At 40.3% G+C, this 19,629-nt stretch overlaps 1 protein-coding gene across 3 annotated transcripts; it reads left to right on the top strand.

Annotated features, from left to right (window-relative positions):
* The first annotated feature begins 1,201 nt into the window (after positions 1-1,201).
* Positions 1,202-19,352, top strand: nectin4a (nectin cell adhesion molecule 4a). 3 transcript variants are annotated; one of them, XM_071925005.2, is made up of 11 exons: positions 1,202-1,669; positions 8,254-8,466; positions 9,240-9,407; positions 10,293-10,571; positions 11,280-11,397; positions 13,849-14,003; positions 14,478-14,640; positions 15,062-15,137; positions 15,796-15,858; positions 16,469-16,660; positions 16,807-19,352. In XM_071925005.2, the coding sequence occupies exons 1-11, from the start codon at positions 1,615-1,617 to the stop codon at positions 17,212-17,214; spliced, it is 1,890 nt and encodes a 629-aa protein (XP_071781106.2). In that variant the 5' UTR covers positions 1,202-1,614; the 3' UTR covers positions 17,215-19,352. The 3 variants fall into 3 exon arrangements, with proteins under 3 accessions (XP_071781106.2, XP_078147964.1, XP_078147965.1); XM_078291838.1 differs by having other exon boundaries at positions 14,481-14,640; XM_078291839.1 differs by having other exon boundaries at positions 8,257-8,466.
* Positions 19,353-19,629: the final 277 nt, after the last annotated feature.

The following is a 19,629-nucleotide window of genomic DNA, read 5'->3' on the forward strand; positions in this document are numbered from 1 at the left end:
GAACCTGCACCTATTCACATGTACAAGCCCTATTAAATGTTACATTTCCTTATTTAATGACTTTGTATATCTTCATCATGTAGTGGTATAAAAAGATAGATAAACCTCCAGTTATCATAAGGCAAACAACCATCAATATAAATTGCTTAAATTTTAAGAAAAACATGAATTCATGCAACCCTATCCTCATTTTACATCAGTTTGATACAATTTACTTATACAGTATATACTATGAATTTAGGTAATGAAGGTTTATGTCAGCCTGAAAATCTGTTTATCATACATTTAGCTCTATCTTGGTGTTCAGACTGATAATTAACATTTTAACATGTAGCCTATCATGTAAAGGGGTTCCAGTAATGTGATTATTACTGGAAAAAAGTCAGACTATAATCTATTACAGTTACTGTAAAAGACAGCAACTGTTATACAGATTTAATAAAAGAGGCAATTAGCCTACTTAAGGGAAATTTAGAAGGGAATAGGCATTTAGATTGTGAGCTTCTAGAGACTAGTTCTACACATTTACAAAAAGGCTGATAATCGTTGTAGATGATGATAACACTATTGGAATAAACTGTTCATTGTTCATTATGTGCTTATTGTATGTATTTTGGAGTTGTATTCCAGTGGATTACACTGCTGATTAAAGTTTTAAGCATTAGTCATCTGAAAAAAACACTATAATATTCCTATAATAAACCTAAAGGCATTTATAGTGTGTCTGTGGCACTCAATAGTGATTTTAAGTCTTATTGTACTTATGGTGTTTTTTTAATCTCCTCTTGTGTCATACCTACTATTCATTTGGGATATTATTAGATTTTGAAGTTTTTGCTGTGGTATTATAGGAAAATGTATTATAGGATTCATGTATTTTTTCCTGTGGGTGGATGAAGCCTTTATGTTTTGGCATCAGCCTGGATATTCCTTCTATTATAAGCCATAATACTTATGATCCTGCTTTACTTGCAGACTGTCAAAACTAGATCTCCATGCCTGTTTTTTCACCTGCCTCTCCTGTGAGCCAGAGCATGTAAAGACAGAGAAAATAACTGTCATGTTGCTTTTAACCAAACCGGAAAGGTGACTTTTGAGGTGTGTGTGCGTGTGTGTGTGTGTGTGTGTGTGTGAGTGAGTAAGAGAGAGAGAGAGAGAGAGAGAGAGAGAGAGAGAGAGAGAGAGAGAGAGAGAGAGCAATTGCGACAGGTGTATCCCAAACAGGTAAAGCTGCGCCTTTTTTTCTCCAGGGCAAACACCATGGCGTGTTCTTGACACACACTGACAAAACAACAAGAGACAAACCCAAAGGATTTAAACTTATTACAAGGACTGAGTTTTTTTCTTTTTCTTTTTACAGCTGTAAATCTTTTTTTGTTTTGTTATTCTTGCCTTGGAACGGATTTGGTCCCCCAAAAACTTCCAAGGATGATCCGGCCAGACGAGGCATGAGTCCGCCTCAGTGTTTCATGCTTTTCTTTAGATTAACTTGTGTTTAATCGGCCTTTGTACCAGGATACCATTGCCTCGACTGTTCCTCGGCCTGATGACCTTTATTCCAGCGGTGAAATCGTCCCGACTTGTGCGCAGTTGACTCTCTCTCTCCCGGGGATAATGACATCTCTGCTGAACACACTCTCTCTGTGTCTCTTAGTCCTCTGGATCTTTGGTAAGGAGGCTTTAAATGGATTCATGCCATAATTGATAGCATTACCCTAACCGAAAATCCCTGTCATTTTCCTATAGGGACTTGCAGTGTGTTTGCGGTACTTCATAGTGAGTTTATAGTGATCTTATCGTACTTTATGGTATTGTTTATCTCCTATGGTATCATTATAATATTCCTATAGTATTCCTATAATGTTCCTACAGGGACTTTAAGCGTCTATGGTGCTCAAAAGTGAGATTATAGTGACCTATAATACTTGTTTATCTCCTATGATATCACTTTAATATTCTCATAATATTCCTATAGTAATCCTATAGTATTCCTACAGGAACTTTTAGGGCATCTATGGTACTCAATAGTGAGTTTATAGTGACCTATAATACTTAAATCTTGTTTATCTCCTATGGTATCACTATAATATTTCTATAATATTCCTGCAGGGACTTTTAGGGTGTCTATGGTAGGAGTTAGTACTTATCGTACTTATCTCCTATAATATTTCTATAATATTTCTATAATATTTCTATAATATTCCTATAGTATTCCTATAATATTCCTACAGGGACTTTTAGAGTGTCTATCGTTAGAGTTCATAATGACCTATCATAATGACCTATCATACTTATCTCCTATAATATTTCTATAATATTTCTATAATATTCCTATAGTATTTCCATAATATTCTTATTCTATTATAGTGTGTCTGGTAAGCAATAATAAGTTTATAGTGACCTTATCGTATTTAGGGTATTATTATCTTCTATTGTGTCACTAAACATTTCTATAGGAAAGTATATATCCTATAGGCTATTAGGATTGCTATGGTTCATTTTTGAATTTGAATTTTAGCAAATGATTTGAATTTCTTTCTTGGTTCTGGCAAAGTTTGAATGGGAAATGAATGCGAAACAGGTGCAAAAATGAAGGCAAGCGATGACATGCACAGAGGTGACTTTTTCTGGCTTCTTTGATTGTTACATAGCTTTCATATTTACTGTAGTTGGCCTATCCCGTGCATATTCATAAGCTTTGCATGCCCTGGGCCGGTGGCCAACTTTTCTCAAGGATAAGTCTTAGCTGGAACAGAGCTGAAACAGAAAACACTTGTGGTGCTGCTGTCTGATATTTCTGGAAAAACAGGTTACTGTTGATCAATTTCCCGGCCTCCTGTCTGTGATTCAGAGTGACTGCATGGACCCTCCTAGTGTGTGTAGTGTGTGTGGGAGTGTGAAAGAGGTAGGCTGTGTGTTTGTGTCTTAAATGTGTGTGTAAGCATGTGTGTGTGATGAATCTAATATGATGTGTATGCATGTATGTGTTTAATGTCTGTCTATTGCACTAGCCTATATCTTATACAATGTGTGTTAATACAATAGACAGTGTATTAGCCAGGCAGTCAATTCATTAAGGGAAGTCAGTGAGCTTTACATGCATATACATGTACACTATGTCAGAGACAGAGCAGTGTGGGATAAGATGCAGTCAATCAATCCTATACATAAAAGCAGGATGCTGTCTCACAGGCGGAGCGTTATTCCAATAATGTGGTACAGGCAGATTCCACGGGAGGCTTAAACCTCAGGGTGACAAACACACACACACATTCAGGTACACACACACACACACACACCTCACATGGAAAAACACACCTGTCTGAAGAGTACACTCATAAGGTGTGATGGTAAGTGCATGAATCACATCCTACCTGCTGACATATCTGAACAGCTTTTCCCACATCAGGTACAAAATGAGCCTCTGAGAGCTCCTCACTAATGATGATCTTGATCTTGGGTGTCACTATGGATGGTAGACAACCTGTCAGAACTAGAGTTTGAGCATGAACGGTTTGACAGTGACATGTCAGTACAGAGAAAAGTATGAATTTATGCTAGCCTATATGTTAATTATTAATGACATGTAGCCTAACCTTATGGGAGAGCCTTTTATCATTTATTCCCTAAAATGCGATAGTAACTAATAATTAGCCACCAGTACAGTAATACTAGAGCCCAGCCCATATAAACGCGACTTAAGTGTTTAGAAAAAGTACTAGCTTAGCCTTGTGTTAGCATTTGGTAGTATTACTTAGAGCTCACATAAATGCAGCGTAAGTGTTTAGAAAAAGTACTATCTTAGCTTAGTTTGGTAGTAATACCTAGAGTCCACATAAGCTAATTGTTTAGAAAATGTACTAGGTTAGCACTTAGCCTTGTGTTAGCATTAGTTTGGTAGTGTTAGCATAGTGTGGTAGTAATACTTAGAGCCCATATAAACAGGACCAAGTGTTTAGAAAAGGTACTACTTAGCCTTGTGTTAGTAATAGAGCCCACTTAGACTTGTGTTAACAGTTTGGTAGTAATACCTAGAGTCCACAAGCTAAGTGTTTAGAAAAAAATACTAGGTTAGCCATGTGTTAACGTTTGGTATTAATACTTAGAGCCCACATAAACTGGGCCTGAGTGTGTTTGGTAGGCAAGTGTAGCATGCCTACCAAATGCATTTATTAGGGGTGGCGAAGGTAGGAGTGTGTACAGGTAGAGACTCAACCAGCACAGTGTAGATGCTAGAGAAGAAGGGAGTAGGCCTATTACTAAAAACAAAGTGGTAGCAGTGGGGCAGCAGGGTTGAGTCTGTAGTGTGTGGATAAAGAGGGAAGTGGAACTGTTGAGTCTTCTTGAGGTGTTGGGCCTAATATGAAACTGTGATGGAGGGTGCCCACTTGATAACCACAATGACTTCCGCACACTCACTCACCCTGAAAGCTATAGGGTAGGCAGCTGGTGAATGTTGTTGCCTGTCTTATGGTGCTGCGGCTTTATGACGGTGTAGCCTGATGTTTTCTATGGTACTCATTTGCATGGTAGTATGTCATCCTGTTAAACCTGGGCCTCTATATGAATGCTCACCTTTTTGATTATGGCACAAGGGATAGTAACACCTTATCCTGTGTATTGATAAGTGTTAGTTACTATATAGTAAACACTACTTCTACTGTAATTTGATAGGTACTAGTGACTATTTTGGTTTAGTCATTTTTATGTTTTTCTAGGCTTAATGCATTAAATTCTAGTGCTTTTTTTTAATCATTTCTAGTTTTTCACGTTTTTGTTACTACTGCACATATCAATTTGTGACTGCACTTGTCAATTGATGAGTCAAAACTAGATGTCGATCATACAATTGTAGGTTTTACTAGTCTGACTGAAAATGTTGATAGTCACATGGAATATCAAGTAGTCATTGGAAAAACTACTCGTCCCTATACTCAGTAGCAACGGCTAACTCTGGAACATTCACTCATGAAAACTGGAATAGCAACTAGGCTTTAATAAATCGACGGCTTGGAGCCAAAGTAAGTGCGATTTTGGGTGAATATGAGTATTATATATCAATTGAAATGTCTCAGTGAGATCTTTTCAGTGCCAAAAGGACACAACTGAAATCATGACCCATAAGTTTTAATTAAACAAAAACTGAAAGCCGTAACAGTAAAAGTAGGGTTTTGTTTGCTGCCAAAAGGGCTAATCCTAATTAATATTCTAGGTCAATATTAGATGAATGTAAATATGTTAATATTCCCATGAAATACTTAGAACTATAGATTCAAAATGTTATTTTATAATGTTAGGAGTGTGAACTGGTCAAGAGGAGCTCTGATAGTAAGACTGCTGGTAGCTGAAGTTATCCCTCAGTGTTATGAGGAGTTTTACAGGTCTTTGAATGTGTCCCAGGACACATCAATAAGTGATGTGTCCTGGGACACATACAAAAATGTATTATACTAGCAAAAGAAAAAAAAAGTAGTAGTTTAGAATCAAAAGTCGTTTCTTATGTCTATAGAGGCTTATTAAAAAGGTTTATTAAAAGTTTTTAACAGAAAAAACGTATCAATTTGATATGTTCCATGTAGCCTCTACAATTTTAAAGGCCTTGGTGAAAGTTGCTGAGCATTACTTCAAGATAAAGATATTCATTCTGATCTTGTTTTATATTTCAGTGTTGATTGAATTGTAATTGCTAGATTTGTATTAAAATGAATGTGTTTTACAATTGTTTACTTACATACACCCATATTCTGCATGGCTGTATTGGGACAATGTTTGTGCCAAAAAGGCGTATTTCACTCTTTTGCCGTTTTTAAAAGAGTTAACAAATATAATTCAACTTAAACTGTAGCAGTATTGTTTTTATAGTAATGCTCAATCTGATAACACAAAAAGTTAAAATATTGTGCTTAGTATGTGGTAACAGCAGCTGATCCAAGTTTGATCAAAAATTGTTTTGGCTCTCCTGTAAAATCTACTATAACGCACTTACGCCCCTTTGGCTCCAAGCCCTCGAAATACTTTCTAGTAGCAAATTCATAATAACTAGTAGAATTGGATTAGAGACTGGTAAAAAAAAGAAAATAAGCATTATTGATTATTAAAAAAAAACTACTAACAAACATTTTATTGTAGATAGCCTCTACCTGGATTCCTGTCATGTTGTAGATATCTAAATGTCACAATGGTATATCGTTCTGACTTGTTATAAATTATGACTTATATGAGTGGAATTTGTCATGAGTTAAGGACACAAAAGTGACTAGACAAAATTTAATTACTAGTAACTATAAAATCAGTACTACAGTATTTATTAAATTGTGACTTGTGAAAACCGAAAGGTGATTAATCATAACCAAATTAGTCACAAGTTCCTATTAAATTACAATACAGCAACTAGTGAAAAGTAAACAAAAAATACAGTAAGTACTGACATGCATTTTAAGGAATAAATGATAAAAGGGCCTGCCATACGCACAGACTGAGACACTTTGGGGATAGAATTTGCCATTTCAAGTCAGTTATTTACTCATGATTTAATGTAGTGTTTGGACTGATATCATTTAGTACTTTGGACTAATTCATTTGCTGAAATTCATTTTCCCTGCAAGCTGCTTTTGTTCCGTCTTAACAGGTTCATCGACATGAGGAAACTACACCTCTGAAAATATATCAGTCACCAGCAACATGAGCTCCAAGCCAAGAGTAGCAATTAAATAATAAACCGTGATGATGAATTGCATCAGTCCAGAGTCCAGAGTTTGAAGTTGCATGGAGCTAAACTTGTTTTGCGTGACCAGAACTTTCACAAAACTTCAATTTCGATTTGTTTTAGCACTGCGCCAAGAGAAATATCACTCAGACATCCACACTATTGTTCTAACTCTTGTTGTTTTTCATATTTAGCTTTAAATGTCATGACTGCCTATTCAATATGTGTGTGTGTGTGCACATCATGAGACTGCTGGGGGACAGGAGAAGATAAGATGACACATTACAGTTTGTCTACATCAAACAGATTAGCGAATTCGATCTGTAAACAGACAGAGACGAGGAGAAGGGAAGAAGACAGATTTGTGTCAGCTTTGGGTGATTGTGGTTTACGTTACAGTGTAGCAGTCTGAGACACACGACACAGAGTGACTGTGTGTGTGAGTGTGTAGGTGTGTGTGTATGTGTGTGTGTGTCTCCTGGGGCCTTGTGGAGTGTCTCCTTCCGTCCAGACCAGACACTGTGGAGTAACCTTCTGTGGGTTTGCCTTTGAAAACGTATCTAGAGCAACTAGTTAAGCGACATATCTTCACTCACTGTCTTCTCTCTCCTCCCTCTTATGTCTTCTTTCTCTTCTCTGTGTACTCTTTAAATTCCATCCCCCCCTCCTCTTGCCTTCAGATCTCATCTCGAATCTTTTTGCTCCTTCATCTCAAAGGATTGCAATCACAGGAGTTTGGATTTTCTATTGTTCATTTTGCCGTCTGCTCTGTTATTTTGTCAAATCAGGGTTTAAAACTTTTCAATCCAAGACCAAAACATTCTGTAACTCAGGCTCATTAATACAGTATATATCAATATGATATGACTATAGCCATATGGGGACCCAACAGAAACAGACCCAAGACCTGACCCAGAAGTTTAAAAAACACTTTCTTACAATTAATCCTTGCAGAATTTTCTCTGAATATATCTTTGCCTCTGCAAAATATTTATATGGTAATTGTTAGTACTGTTAGTATGTCTGGAGCTGGTAGAGATTCAGTGTTTTTGGATAGCATTTCTAACCACTGGGCCACCCTCCCACCCAATAATTATTAGTTTGAACATGGCAATGCAGCTAATTTCTGAGGAATCTGTGGATGGGAAAATCCTTAATGTAGAATCTTTCACTTAGTAGTGAAAACTAAGTGGGTAAACTAAGTTTACCCACCTTTTTATTTGCGGAATTGTTTTTACCACCCTTTTTAGTCTGACATTAATCTTTATGACATAAATCCCAAGTATACATTATGGTAAGCAGCGTCAAACAGATCTTTTAAGGTAAAAAAAAAAGTAAATTAAAGATACATTTCTGACAGTACAATTGATTTTTGTTTATATTGGTGGTTATTTGCCTCATGATGATCACCAACTATTTATTTACCACTATATCACTGACTATCATGGTTTTCTAGTCATCATCCAACCAGCCAACTAAACATGCTTGATCACTCACCTGATCTCTCTCTCTCTCTCTCTCTCTCTCTCTCTCTCTCTCTCCTACAGCAGTTACACTGGTACAGGGAGACTTCGTGGAGCCCCCTCCCTCCCATTCCATGCGCTCCTTGGCTGAGGAGGAGACCATCCTGCCCTGCCACTACCAGTTAGACCCTGCGGAGGAGGAGAAGAATGTACTGGTGCAGGTCACCTGGTACAAGGAGAGGCCCGATGGCACCAAGGAGCAGATCATCGCCGCACATAACACCGACGGACAGACAAGTAGGTTGGGATTGTGGTCTAGCCCTACTGTTGTTCTAATAGGGATGGGACGATATATATTGAAAGTCAATATATCGCGATACGAAAATGTGACAATATGTATCGTGGGGCAGAAAAATGAATTGCAATATTAGCTCCATTTTATTCTGCTGTAGGAATCACAAATGCGATGGCTTGACCATCGCAATTTCACAAGCTCTCCATCGAAACTATATTATAGAAGAAGAAGCAGAAGAAATCCCTTCTATCTCTCTCTTTTACTTATATTCCATTTATTATCCTCACTCAACAAATTTTCAACTGTTAATAAGTGTTGATTTTTCAGTGACAAGTGTTGATTGGGGAGTTCTTTGTCCACTCAGAGAGCTGATCTGGCTCTGGGGCGGCTGTTCAAAACTATCATGAGTGTTAGAGTAAGTGATGGGTGTGAACTTAGTGCAATGTTGATTTTGACACTCTCTGAGTTAAATTAACACTGACAAATTTGCAGTATATGTGATCACAGGAATACGACCCTGACCTTTGGCACTGCTTAGTTTTGGTTGCTTGTAATGTTTGGTGATCTAGGAATTGAAGCTTATTCTATTGTTGTACTTATTGTGAGGTATTCTGGATAAGACTATGTGCTAAATGCCCAAAATGTAAATGTAATTTCAGACAAGAATGCAACTTAAACTGACAAAAGAAACCTTGAGGTCTGCTTTGTACTTCCTTGACTTATCTCTCTCCCTCTCTCTCTCTCTCTCTCTCTCTCTCTCTCTCTCTCTCTGTAGCGTCCGGGTTGTGGGCGAGCCGGGTGCGGTTCCGAGGCAGCGACCCCACCGCCGACTCGTCGCTGGTCATCATGAGCACGGAGCTTTCCGATGAGGGGAAATACACCTGCCACATCAGCACCTTCCCCGCCGGCAACTTTGAACGGCAGCTGTCACTCACTGTGTGGAGTGAGTCCCTCCCTCACTGCTCCACCATTTAATGACCATAGATTATCTCGGTGAAGTTTGGTGAAGATATGTTTTATGAGGATGAAAACTGTTAGCGATGACAGTACATACTTAACATTAGAGATATTCATCCTTTTTTGTGTGTCCAAATTGCATAACTTGATTCAATTGAATTCTACTGGTTCATGAATTTTGACTTTTCCTAACATTTGTCAGAATTGCCATAATATGGACTATGAAATAATGCAATAACTCATAAGAATAAGAAGAATGTAATAACTTAAGTTGCCACTATTATTATTACATCATCAGTTAAAAACACGACACCCCTTATAAGGTAATAATTGCTGGCTAATGTGATAATGTGATGTTATTCCATTATCTGGGAATTTATTACATTAATCAATCCATATAGAAAGACATTTTATTACATTTTGACAAGTTATTACATTATCCAGCAGTTATTAGATTATCAGTTGCTACAGGTGTTTTTCAGCACATCACAAATGATTCATATATAATGATTAACCATTGAAATTTGGGTTCTATGTTGCTTTACAATGACTTGATGAATAAGTTTTTATTCTATACATAAAGCATATTACTGACTAAAATATGAGGGGTCCAACTGACCTGTTGGCAGTTTTACTACATAATACAAACTTGTCTGCGTAAGTGGTAATAAAGATTTTGATTACTGATAGTAGCAGTTAGACCTTATCAGCACACTTTATTCATGACATAAGTAGTTCAAAGTTCTCTTAATGCCTGTAGGCACAGCTGACACTAACTTCAGAGCCTGGATAAGTGTTTTACTGTTACATTAGTTCATTGTATGATACATCAGACTGCTATTGTTCTCAACTCCCTGACATCTTCCCACAGCGTTTCCCATCTCCTCCCTGGAGCCCGTGATTCTGCAGGAGGGCCAGTCGTACCGCCTGGCCGCCTCCTGCCGCTCCGTGGCCCGCCCGCCGCCCCGCCTCTCCTGGGACACCGACCTGAACGGCCAGTCCAACAACCGCACCTCCGACGGCGGGGCGGTCTCCTCCCACTTCTCCCTGCACCCGCTGAGGAGCATGAATGGGAAGAAGCTGGACTGTCTGGTGTGGCACCCGGCTCTGCAGCGGCCCCGCAGGATCAAAAACAGCCTGGTGGTGCACTGTGAGTAAAGGCTTAAGTTGGTCTTTTGGTCCATAAAACACTTGGACAAATATATACACACACACACACACCCAAAGATGGACACAAATAAACAGAACAAACAGAAATCTAAAAGACTATAGTGCACTGCAAAAAAAGTCCATCTCAACAAGTCATCTAGTCTCATATTTAGCCTTCAGATGTTATTTTTCTTAAACAAAGAGAAAAATTCTGCCAGTGAGGTGAGACAACTCCACTTGTTTCCAATGCAGTTTCACTTCTTTCAGGAATTTTCTAGAAATTAATGTGTGTGTCACAAGTCAGCATAAGGCAGATCACTGCACTACTATCAAGAAAATGACACTTGATTCTACAAAATTCTTGAAACAAGTTGATTTGCATTGGAAACAAGTGAAATTATCTAACCCCAATGGCAGATTTTTTCACTTATTTAAAAAAAATTATGATTTTATGACTCGATAATAGACTAAATGACTTGTTAAGATGAAGATTTCTTTGCAGTGTGTTTCCACCTCCAAAGCTTCACTTACTGTTTTTATTATTGCAGTCCACCACAGCTACATCTAAAAGCCTGACATGTAAACACAATTTTAAATGTAAAAGCAGCTATTACATTTTCTCCTTGCCATCTTGATTCGCTCCTGTTTGCTGAACCAAATTAAGTGAAAGTATTGTAACCCCCCCCCCAACCCCCCCCCACCCCCCCAGTCCCCCCACATGCAGAGGTGTCTGGCTTCAACGAGGACTGGTACGTGGGTCTGGAGACAGCTGCCCTCAGGTGTGTGAGTGGAGGAAACCCCAAACCACAGAGTTTCACCTGGACCAGGTACAGGACCCGCCTCCCTCTCTGGCTGTCTGGATGACTGGGTGACTAACTGTCTGATGTGTCAGGTCACTGTTGCTGTTCTCGTAACTTCGTTAGTGATTTATTTTACAAGGAATAGTCATAATTGAAGACTTCAAATGGGATGTTCAGTGCGGTCGCACTCAGGTCATTTTCAAGGATGGAAGTAACTAATTACATTTACTCTTGTCAGTGTAATTGAGTAGCTTTTTTGTTCCTTTTTTTTCGTTGCTTTTTTTTCCTTCTAGAGTTGCATCCGGCGCTGTTCTCTTTTGTACTTACTCTTGTACTTACTCTTTTACTCTCTTTTGTACTCCTCTGCCACTTTTTAGTTTTGCTCAAGTAGTTTTTTGCCTTCAAACTTAAGTAAACCTTTTTCAGAGTAACAAATCTTCTACTTGACTAGGCTATTTTGGTACTTTTTCCGCCCCATCTTTAATGTCACTGTGCTACTGCAGACTTCAGTGTCTGATCTCGAATAAGAAATCTATGAAGGTAATCCAAAGCAATAAGAACATAGTGGGGTGGAGCTCATGTGTGTCATGAACTTTTCTGTTCCACATGTCTTATTCAGCCACAAAGTCTCCGCTTTGTCACCTTCTGATTTTGCTGCCTCAGTGGAAACTGACAGATTCCAAATGCCATGTGTGTGTCATTTATGCCAGCGCCACATTACTGCCCAGCAGTAAATCCTCAGGAGGCGTTTGACGTAGATTCCTGCGGTTCTCCTGTTTGAGTCACCTGGTGTCAACTCAAAGCCATTTCCTTTGGTGCGTTAAGGCATTCTCGGGGTGTGGTGTAACGTTTGGCCAGAGAAATGAGAGCTGTGAAAAGCGTTTCGATAAGGAATGGCTCCCATCAAATTATGAGAAGCGACAGTTAGGCCCGAGGGGAAATTCTTCACACTCTCTCAGGCTGTACATGCCGATAAAGTTTAAAGAGAAAAATGTAAAAGAGTAAAAATGGTTGGTGAGGTTTGAGGAGCCTTTTCCTTTGACTTGTTATTGCCAGATCAGGAGGTACCTGCTATTTGCCACCAGATCTTAAGCCATTAGTCACAGGAACACACCTTGAGAAAGACGGTGTTTGTGAGTAAGGCTTACCAGACACACGCCATGCATGCAAGCATACACACTCACACATGTGCGTGCACACACGCACAGATCCACTCCTTCTTTTTCATGTTAAGTCAGCACTCAAATCTCTTGTTACAATCAACCTCTCCTTACTCATGCACTCCGTTCACGTCCACACACACACACACACACACACACACACATGCATGCACGGCGGCTGTGGCAGTGGGCAAACCTGTTGGCTTTGTCAATGCAAAGCGGCAGGTGAAGTAATAGCGGGTGTCACAGTGTCATGTTGCAGCTTGCGCCGAGAGCAGACAGAGGAGACAGTTTCACACGAAGGAGGGAGGAAGAGGGGGATGAGAGGAAAGAGAAAGGGATGAGCGGCCCCAGAAAGGACAGAGGGGAACTTGTAGGGACGGGTAGACGGAGCGGGTGGGAGGAGGAAGAGGAAGTAGAAAATGTGGATTTGTTTTTTTATGTTATCACACAGAGTGTCTGCATAGGCTATGTAAAATCAATGGTTCCTCTTTCCTATTGGTGATAGGGGTTCATTCAAAAAACCCAAAACTGCACTGTGGAATAGCTGTAGGTCAACATAGCCACATTTGAATTAAAGCTCAGGTTTGTTTCAGTACATATGGTGCTGTAATGGTGGTGATACACCAGGCATGTTTGGGGGAAATGTGGATTGGAAATGTGCCTGGCAACAGGCAACAAAGACATTAGGGTCAGAAATCTATTCAAATCCATCTGATCAAATGTGCGTAAAGCAAAAATGCTGACGCAACACCTAGGATAGTGTTGTATCAGAGTTTCCAAACCAGTTGCCTCTGGAACTCTGTGGTGGTTCCATACAGTTTCTATGGAATATTATTGGACCATAAAATGTAAGCATCAAAATTAGAAGTTGTAATCCATGACATTTTCATATGCATAAAATGTCCATTTTGCTTCTACTAACACAATAGTGATTCAACCTGTAGCCAGTTCATGAAAGTTTTTACATTTACTGTTCTAAACACCTGGTGTCTGGTAGGTCTTTTCTGGGAAAAATCCTCTTGCGCACAGGGAGTGATGAATTTTACGTTTCCAGTTTGTTTGGAATAAATAGAAGGAAAAAGACGTCACATTACCGCCCACACTGTTTGATTGACAGGTGATCTCTGGGAAGTGCAGTGCAGAAACACCACAGCAATGAGTGATTAGTACCCCAAATCAGAAAAACTCATCTCATTAAACATGTAACCACATAATATAGCCTGCCTTTATTACTGTAATAAGTGGACATCTAAATGCATGCATCATAGCAATACAAGTTAAATGTAAATTTGTTTTGCATTTGTGCCATTTGCAGAAAGGGTGGAGTGTTGCCGGAAGGTGTGATCCCTCACCCTAATGGAACACTAGCTTTTGGGCGACCCCTCAGCTCGTCAGATGCTGGCACCTACCAGTGTGTGACGAAGAATGAAGTCGGGACGGGGAAGGCAGAGGTGAAGGTTACTGTGGCAGGTAGGTGACAGCACTGTCAACACGAGAGACTGAGACTTGTTATAGGCTAATAATGCTAATAATACATACTGTAAGTATAGATGTATGCATGTGCCTACCTACATACCTGCCAACTTCCCTGCTGTCTATCTGCCTACCCACCTACCTACCTATCTACCTACCTACTAAAATACCTACCTACCGACCTACCTACCTACCTATCTACCTAATAAAGTACTTACCTACCTACTAAAATACTTACCTACCTATCTACCTACCTACTAAAACACCTACCTAACTACCTACTAAAATACTTAATCTATAATCTATAATAATTATCTATCTATCTTCCAAATATCCACATCATAGTCCCTGAAGAAATAACCTCATCCACTTCCACCAATCAAATCCCATCCAGCGATAAAGAATCTTACACTTTATTCATTCTTGCATGACAAACTGTTTACGAATGTGTCGTCCTTTCCCACTCACCAGCAGAATCCCGCCAGACGGATCTACTGTCCGAAAATCTGCTGATGATCATTGTGGGGGGCGTGGCCGGCGGGCTGCTCATCTTGATGCTCATCATCGTCATCACCGTCACTTGTCACCACAAGCGCAAGAACAAGAAGCTGGAGATGGAGCTCACCGTGAAGAAGTACGCTGAGACGACATGATGTTTAATTAAAATACAATGAGATGAGATGAAACTTTAATGATCCCCCGCGGGGGAAACTGGGTCGTTGAATATAAGAATGGAGCAAATGAGGGGTATTAAACATAATGCAGCCGACAGTTACAACGCTAGAGCGTGTCAAGTAGAACTAGAAGAATGAAAAGTGTGAGACAGACGAATAAGAATAACAGCATGTATGCAAGATGTGCACATTAACAGCAGTAGAGTGTACTGAGGCAAAGAAACAAATGAAAAATATGTATGGGAATATGAAGACAGGCAGCATACTGTATATACTGGATGTTCAAAATATGCACATTGTAACTGAATAGATTCCTCTGCTTTCTTTAACTATTTATATTTCTTTCTCGTTTTGTTCTATCCATCTCTCATTTGTTCCCAGGGAGGAAATAAGCACTCTCTCAAGACAAGCTTCCTTCAGAAGAATTAACTCAGTCAGCACAGACGCCAGAGGAACGGTAATACTGTTAAACTGCTCTATTCACATTGAATGCATTGTCCTGCTGCAGCATTGTGCAGTTTGTGTATGACCTGAGTGAGACCTTCAAGCCATTGATCACAGATCTAAGATCAGCATTTAATCAGCATTATAGAGTTACACTTGCAAAGGGGACTTAATCCTTATTTAGTAATCCTACTGTGACGATACAGACCTAAGACATACTAAACCTACCTAACTAAGACATACTCTGCTATATGACCATGGATCTCTGTTGGGAATGGCAAGGTATTGCACTCAATATACCTTAGTCTAAGTGAGTCCAAATTTGATCTAGTAGTTTTATCATGATAATGGAGATCTAGCAAAAATTGCCAGAAATAAGGGCAGCACTCACACTAAGCTCATAGTTTGGTGACCTACGTCTAACAATTCATCCCATTGACCAAATTATAATATCTTGTCAGTCATCAGTCATTGCTCCACTTACATTATTTCCCAGAAATTTAGTGGACGTAAATGGGTTTGGAAGCTTTGGTGGCAGATAACATCAGATGCAGGGCTTTGCCACAGCTTAGGGTTTAGGGTTTTTGACGTCCCTGTACATGACGAGATATTAATGGATTCTCATCTTCAGGCCCACAGCTAATCCACCCATCCTTCTGTTTCCATTCCAGACGGAGGAACACCTCCCTCTGAGGGTGGAGGGAACCCTGCGGACCAGCCTGTCTTCCCTCGGGGTCAGTCTACGAATCTATCTATCTCTGCATGCAGGGCCAGGGCCGGGAACTGAGGCTTTACTGTCCAGATGCCAAGCGGCTAAGTTCTGAGCTGGCAGGCAACTCTTCTCATTTCTAATCTAAATGTAGAGCATCTCACATAATAATAATAATAATACACATCATATTTGGGCTGTCTACTTGCCTCTTTCCTGGGGCCTTTTGCTTCAAGAACATTGTGGGTTCATTTCTTCAAGCATAACCAATCCTCCCTATTGTACGACACAGTGCTCATGATTGAACTGGCACGCAGTGCATCAGTAGCTTTACTTTGTCCATGGTGTCATTTATTAAAGCTGACCTGAACCATAGTGTGCTAGAACAGATAATTCCAGTCCACATTTTCCATATGATATGATGGAAAGTGTATAATTTGAAGACTCAATACCAGGCTAAATTACTTGTTAAGATATTTTGCAATGTGATGCTCTTATACAGAGTTCAACAGTAAAACAAGCTTAAATCATTGAAGATCTAAAACTGGGTCAGTGCTCTCTCACTCAGCTCAAGTTGGTTTCGATACAGTACAATCTAAATGTGTACTAATCAGTGTTTGTTCCTGTGCTGACAGGAGCAGGCTCGCTGCCGAGACAGCCGATCTACCATCTCAGGTGGGCGGGGAGGAGGAGGAGGAGGGCTGGACTACCTGGGCCGACCCGTCCTGCACAACAACTCGCGGAGGGGAAGAGAGCGCGCTCTGGATAGAGACGAGGAGAACCGACTCAGAGTGGAGTCATATGTGAGAAACAGCACCATATCGTTGGTAAGTGTGTATGTGTTTGAGCATGTGCGCCTGCATCTATGGGCATGTCAAAGCCCAAAGAATTCCCAGTATCCAGCTTATTAAACTCGGCATACTTGCCCGACGATGATGCAGTTAAGAGTTTTGTCTCCCTTGTGCCTCTGCAGCAGGAAACCCGTCTCCACCCGCCTCTCATCCCCTCTCCCTTCCCAATGGTGCAGTCCACCGAGCTTCTGAGGCAACTCAACGGCAGCGCCATCATCCCGAGTGATGGGGGGTCGGTGCCGGGGAACGTCAGCAGGAATCAGCAGCACTCTCCTATGAGCTGCAGCTACCCGCCGGTAACGGACGATGAGGACGAAGAGGACGAAGGTCTGGGGGGTCTGATGTGTCCCGCGAGCCAGGAGCGCCCCGACGACCAAGACAGCGAGACCAACAGCTCCCAGGTGTCTGAAGCGCACAGTCCAAGCATCCGCTTTCAGCACACTAATGGCACGCTGAGGCCCAAACCCCGCCCGAACCCCATTGTGATCAGTCCGCATGCCTCCCTCATCCACAAGGCCCAGATAGTTTAGCAGAAGAAGAGGCGACACTACAGGAATGGCCAGCTCAGGTCTTGGAGGGGGTTCAGGTATGGATAAGGGCATAAGCGAGGTTTGGTTCCAGCTCGGAAACAACGAACCTGATTACGAGTCACCAGCATCACAAACAGCTTGTGGTTCACTATGCAAAATGTGGACCTAGACTACACTGCTGCATCTTCTATATTGTGTAGCGACGCCGTGCAATTAAACAATGTCTTTAAAGGAAAAATCCACCCTAAAACAATACCTGTTTAAAAACAGCTATTGGCAATTTCTGGGACCATTTTGTTGTTTGTAGTGTATTTTTCTAATTCCCGTGGGTAACTGGCTAAACGTAGACGACGTAACGCCACGTTGAGATATTTCGAGCACAGCTATACAATGGAGTTTGACAGCAGAAACTTTTTCAACTAAAACATCAACGATACCGTAAATGTCAGGTTTAGGTGTCAGTCCCTCAGATCCCCTAGAAGGTCCCTCTAGAAAGAAAGGGCTTCTTTCTAGATTCTCCGTTTTGTACCAACGTTCATCATACAGGGAGAAATCCATTGTAGAAGAAGAAGAAAGACCAATTTCTCCACTGACAGTAGCCTCAATAGACCAAAATGCAATGCAGCCACAAGACATGTTGTGTTTTGAGTTAGGGGGTGTGAGTCTCACTTTTTCTCAACCGGAAAGCTTCTCACTCCGCTATCACTATTGCTCTCTCCAACTACACATTTAACTCACAGCTGAATGCAACAAGTTCATGCCTGTTCTCTGGGGGTTACTGTAAGTCATCCTGGGACATGTAGGAAATCACTTGCTGAAATAGAACTAGACAAGGCCAGTTGAGGGAAAGTGGGTACACCAAAAAAGTAAATTCCAGAACTTCATCACAAAATGACTCCTGGAATGCGTTGAACAGTCACAGATTGATCGTACAGTGTAAGAGTATCTGAGGGTGGATTTCTCCTTTAATGGTGTTCAATGTGTCAATAACTGTGCCTTGAGTTCCTTACTCAGCATGCAGTGAGCTTTGGGATCTGACCCAAAGCCATGTGGTTCTTCTCCTGCCACACCTGCAACCTGCATACCTCCATATTGTCCTACTATTCCTCCTCTTCCTCGTGCCTTTGCCTCAAACATTGAGACCGTTTTGATCGGATAAAGATTCTGATTTATTCCCTACAGCCAAAGACTAATGTGCATCTACGCATTTGGCAATCTGTAAATCTGTACAATATGCAAATGAATTCCATTTAAAATATTAGGCAATATTTTTTACTACCAGACTATCACCATATCACTCTATGTGTACTATTCACATCTTGACTCTTGAACTGGAGACCCTGTTCTCAAAAAAACTACGTTAAGATGCCACAACCATGGACAGATCTGTATTTGCAAAGTTCCTCTTACCTGCTGGAGTTTTTCAACATCCAAGACGCCTCTCCAAGAGGAATTTGACATGGACTGTTACAGATTTTTTAATACTGTGGCAAAACTTAGCACATATTTTCTGTTGCAAGTTTTGTTTTCTGTGGATTAACTGTAATGTATGCTGAGTATTGTTCTGTTCTGTTACAGCCGTGACACAGGGAATGCAATGTGCCAAAGGAAAAATACAGAAAAATCTATTTTGCTGTCTTGGCAAATATGAAGTATTATTGTGTTGTACACACACATGTATTACAATGTATTGTTATTGTTTTTATGTGTCCAACCTATTGTAAATACTCTCTTGTTTCAGGAACAAATCTCAAATGCCTTGGCTTCGAAATTAGACATTTTTATTGTTTGGGATTTAAGGATGTTGGAACAGTCAATGTTTTCAAGGAAAAGGCAATTTGCTCTCTATTATTTTCTAGCACCAACAGTAAAGGCCATCAGCTGAATGGTGTTCCATTTGAATGTAGGCTGATGTATTTGTTATAGACAGTGCCCCCTGATGTGTACTGCTGGGAAGTGCAGGGACCTGATTGAGCCTACATACTGCAGAACTACTGAGCTATGAAAGACTTTGCATTCCACTGGGATGTTGGAAAATGACCAAAGTGCCTGACTTTTCAAACGCAGCATTTATCAAGGGATATGTATGGGTGTATGTTGTTGGGTTGAAATAAACTTCCAGGGTTTTTATACATGAACACTTGACTTTAATTATGTGTTAGTCCTATTTACAGTAGAGTTGTCTCTTAGGTAAACGGTGCCATGTTTGGATCATCCCAAAATTTCTTGGCTTTCTTCTGTTCTGCCAGGAAATCATATTTTGAAATTTCTTAGGACAGCTAGGAATGTTTTTTGCAGGTGTTAGATCAGCAGTTCCCAAAATGGGGTTCGGGACCGCCAGGAGTCCTGGAGGGGGTTACAGGAGGTCCTTAGCAAAATGAGTAATAGTTTAATTTTACTATTATTGCATTCACT

This window comes from Centroberyx gerrardi, chromosome 23, assembly GCF_048128805.1.
Source record: "Centroberyx gerrardi isolate f3 chromosome 23, fCenGer3.hap1.cur.20231027, whole genome shotgun sequence".
Classification (NCBI taxonomy): domain Eukaryota; kingdom Metazoa; phylum Chordata; class Actinopteri; order Beryciformes; family Berycidae; genus Centroberyx; species Centroberyx gerrardi.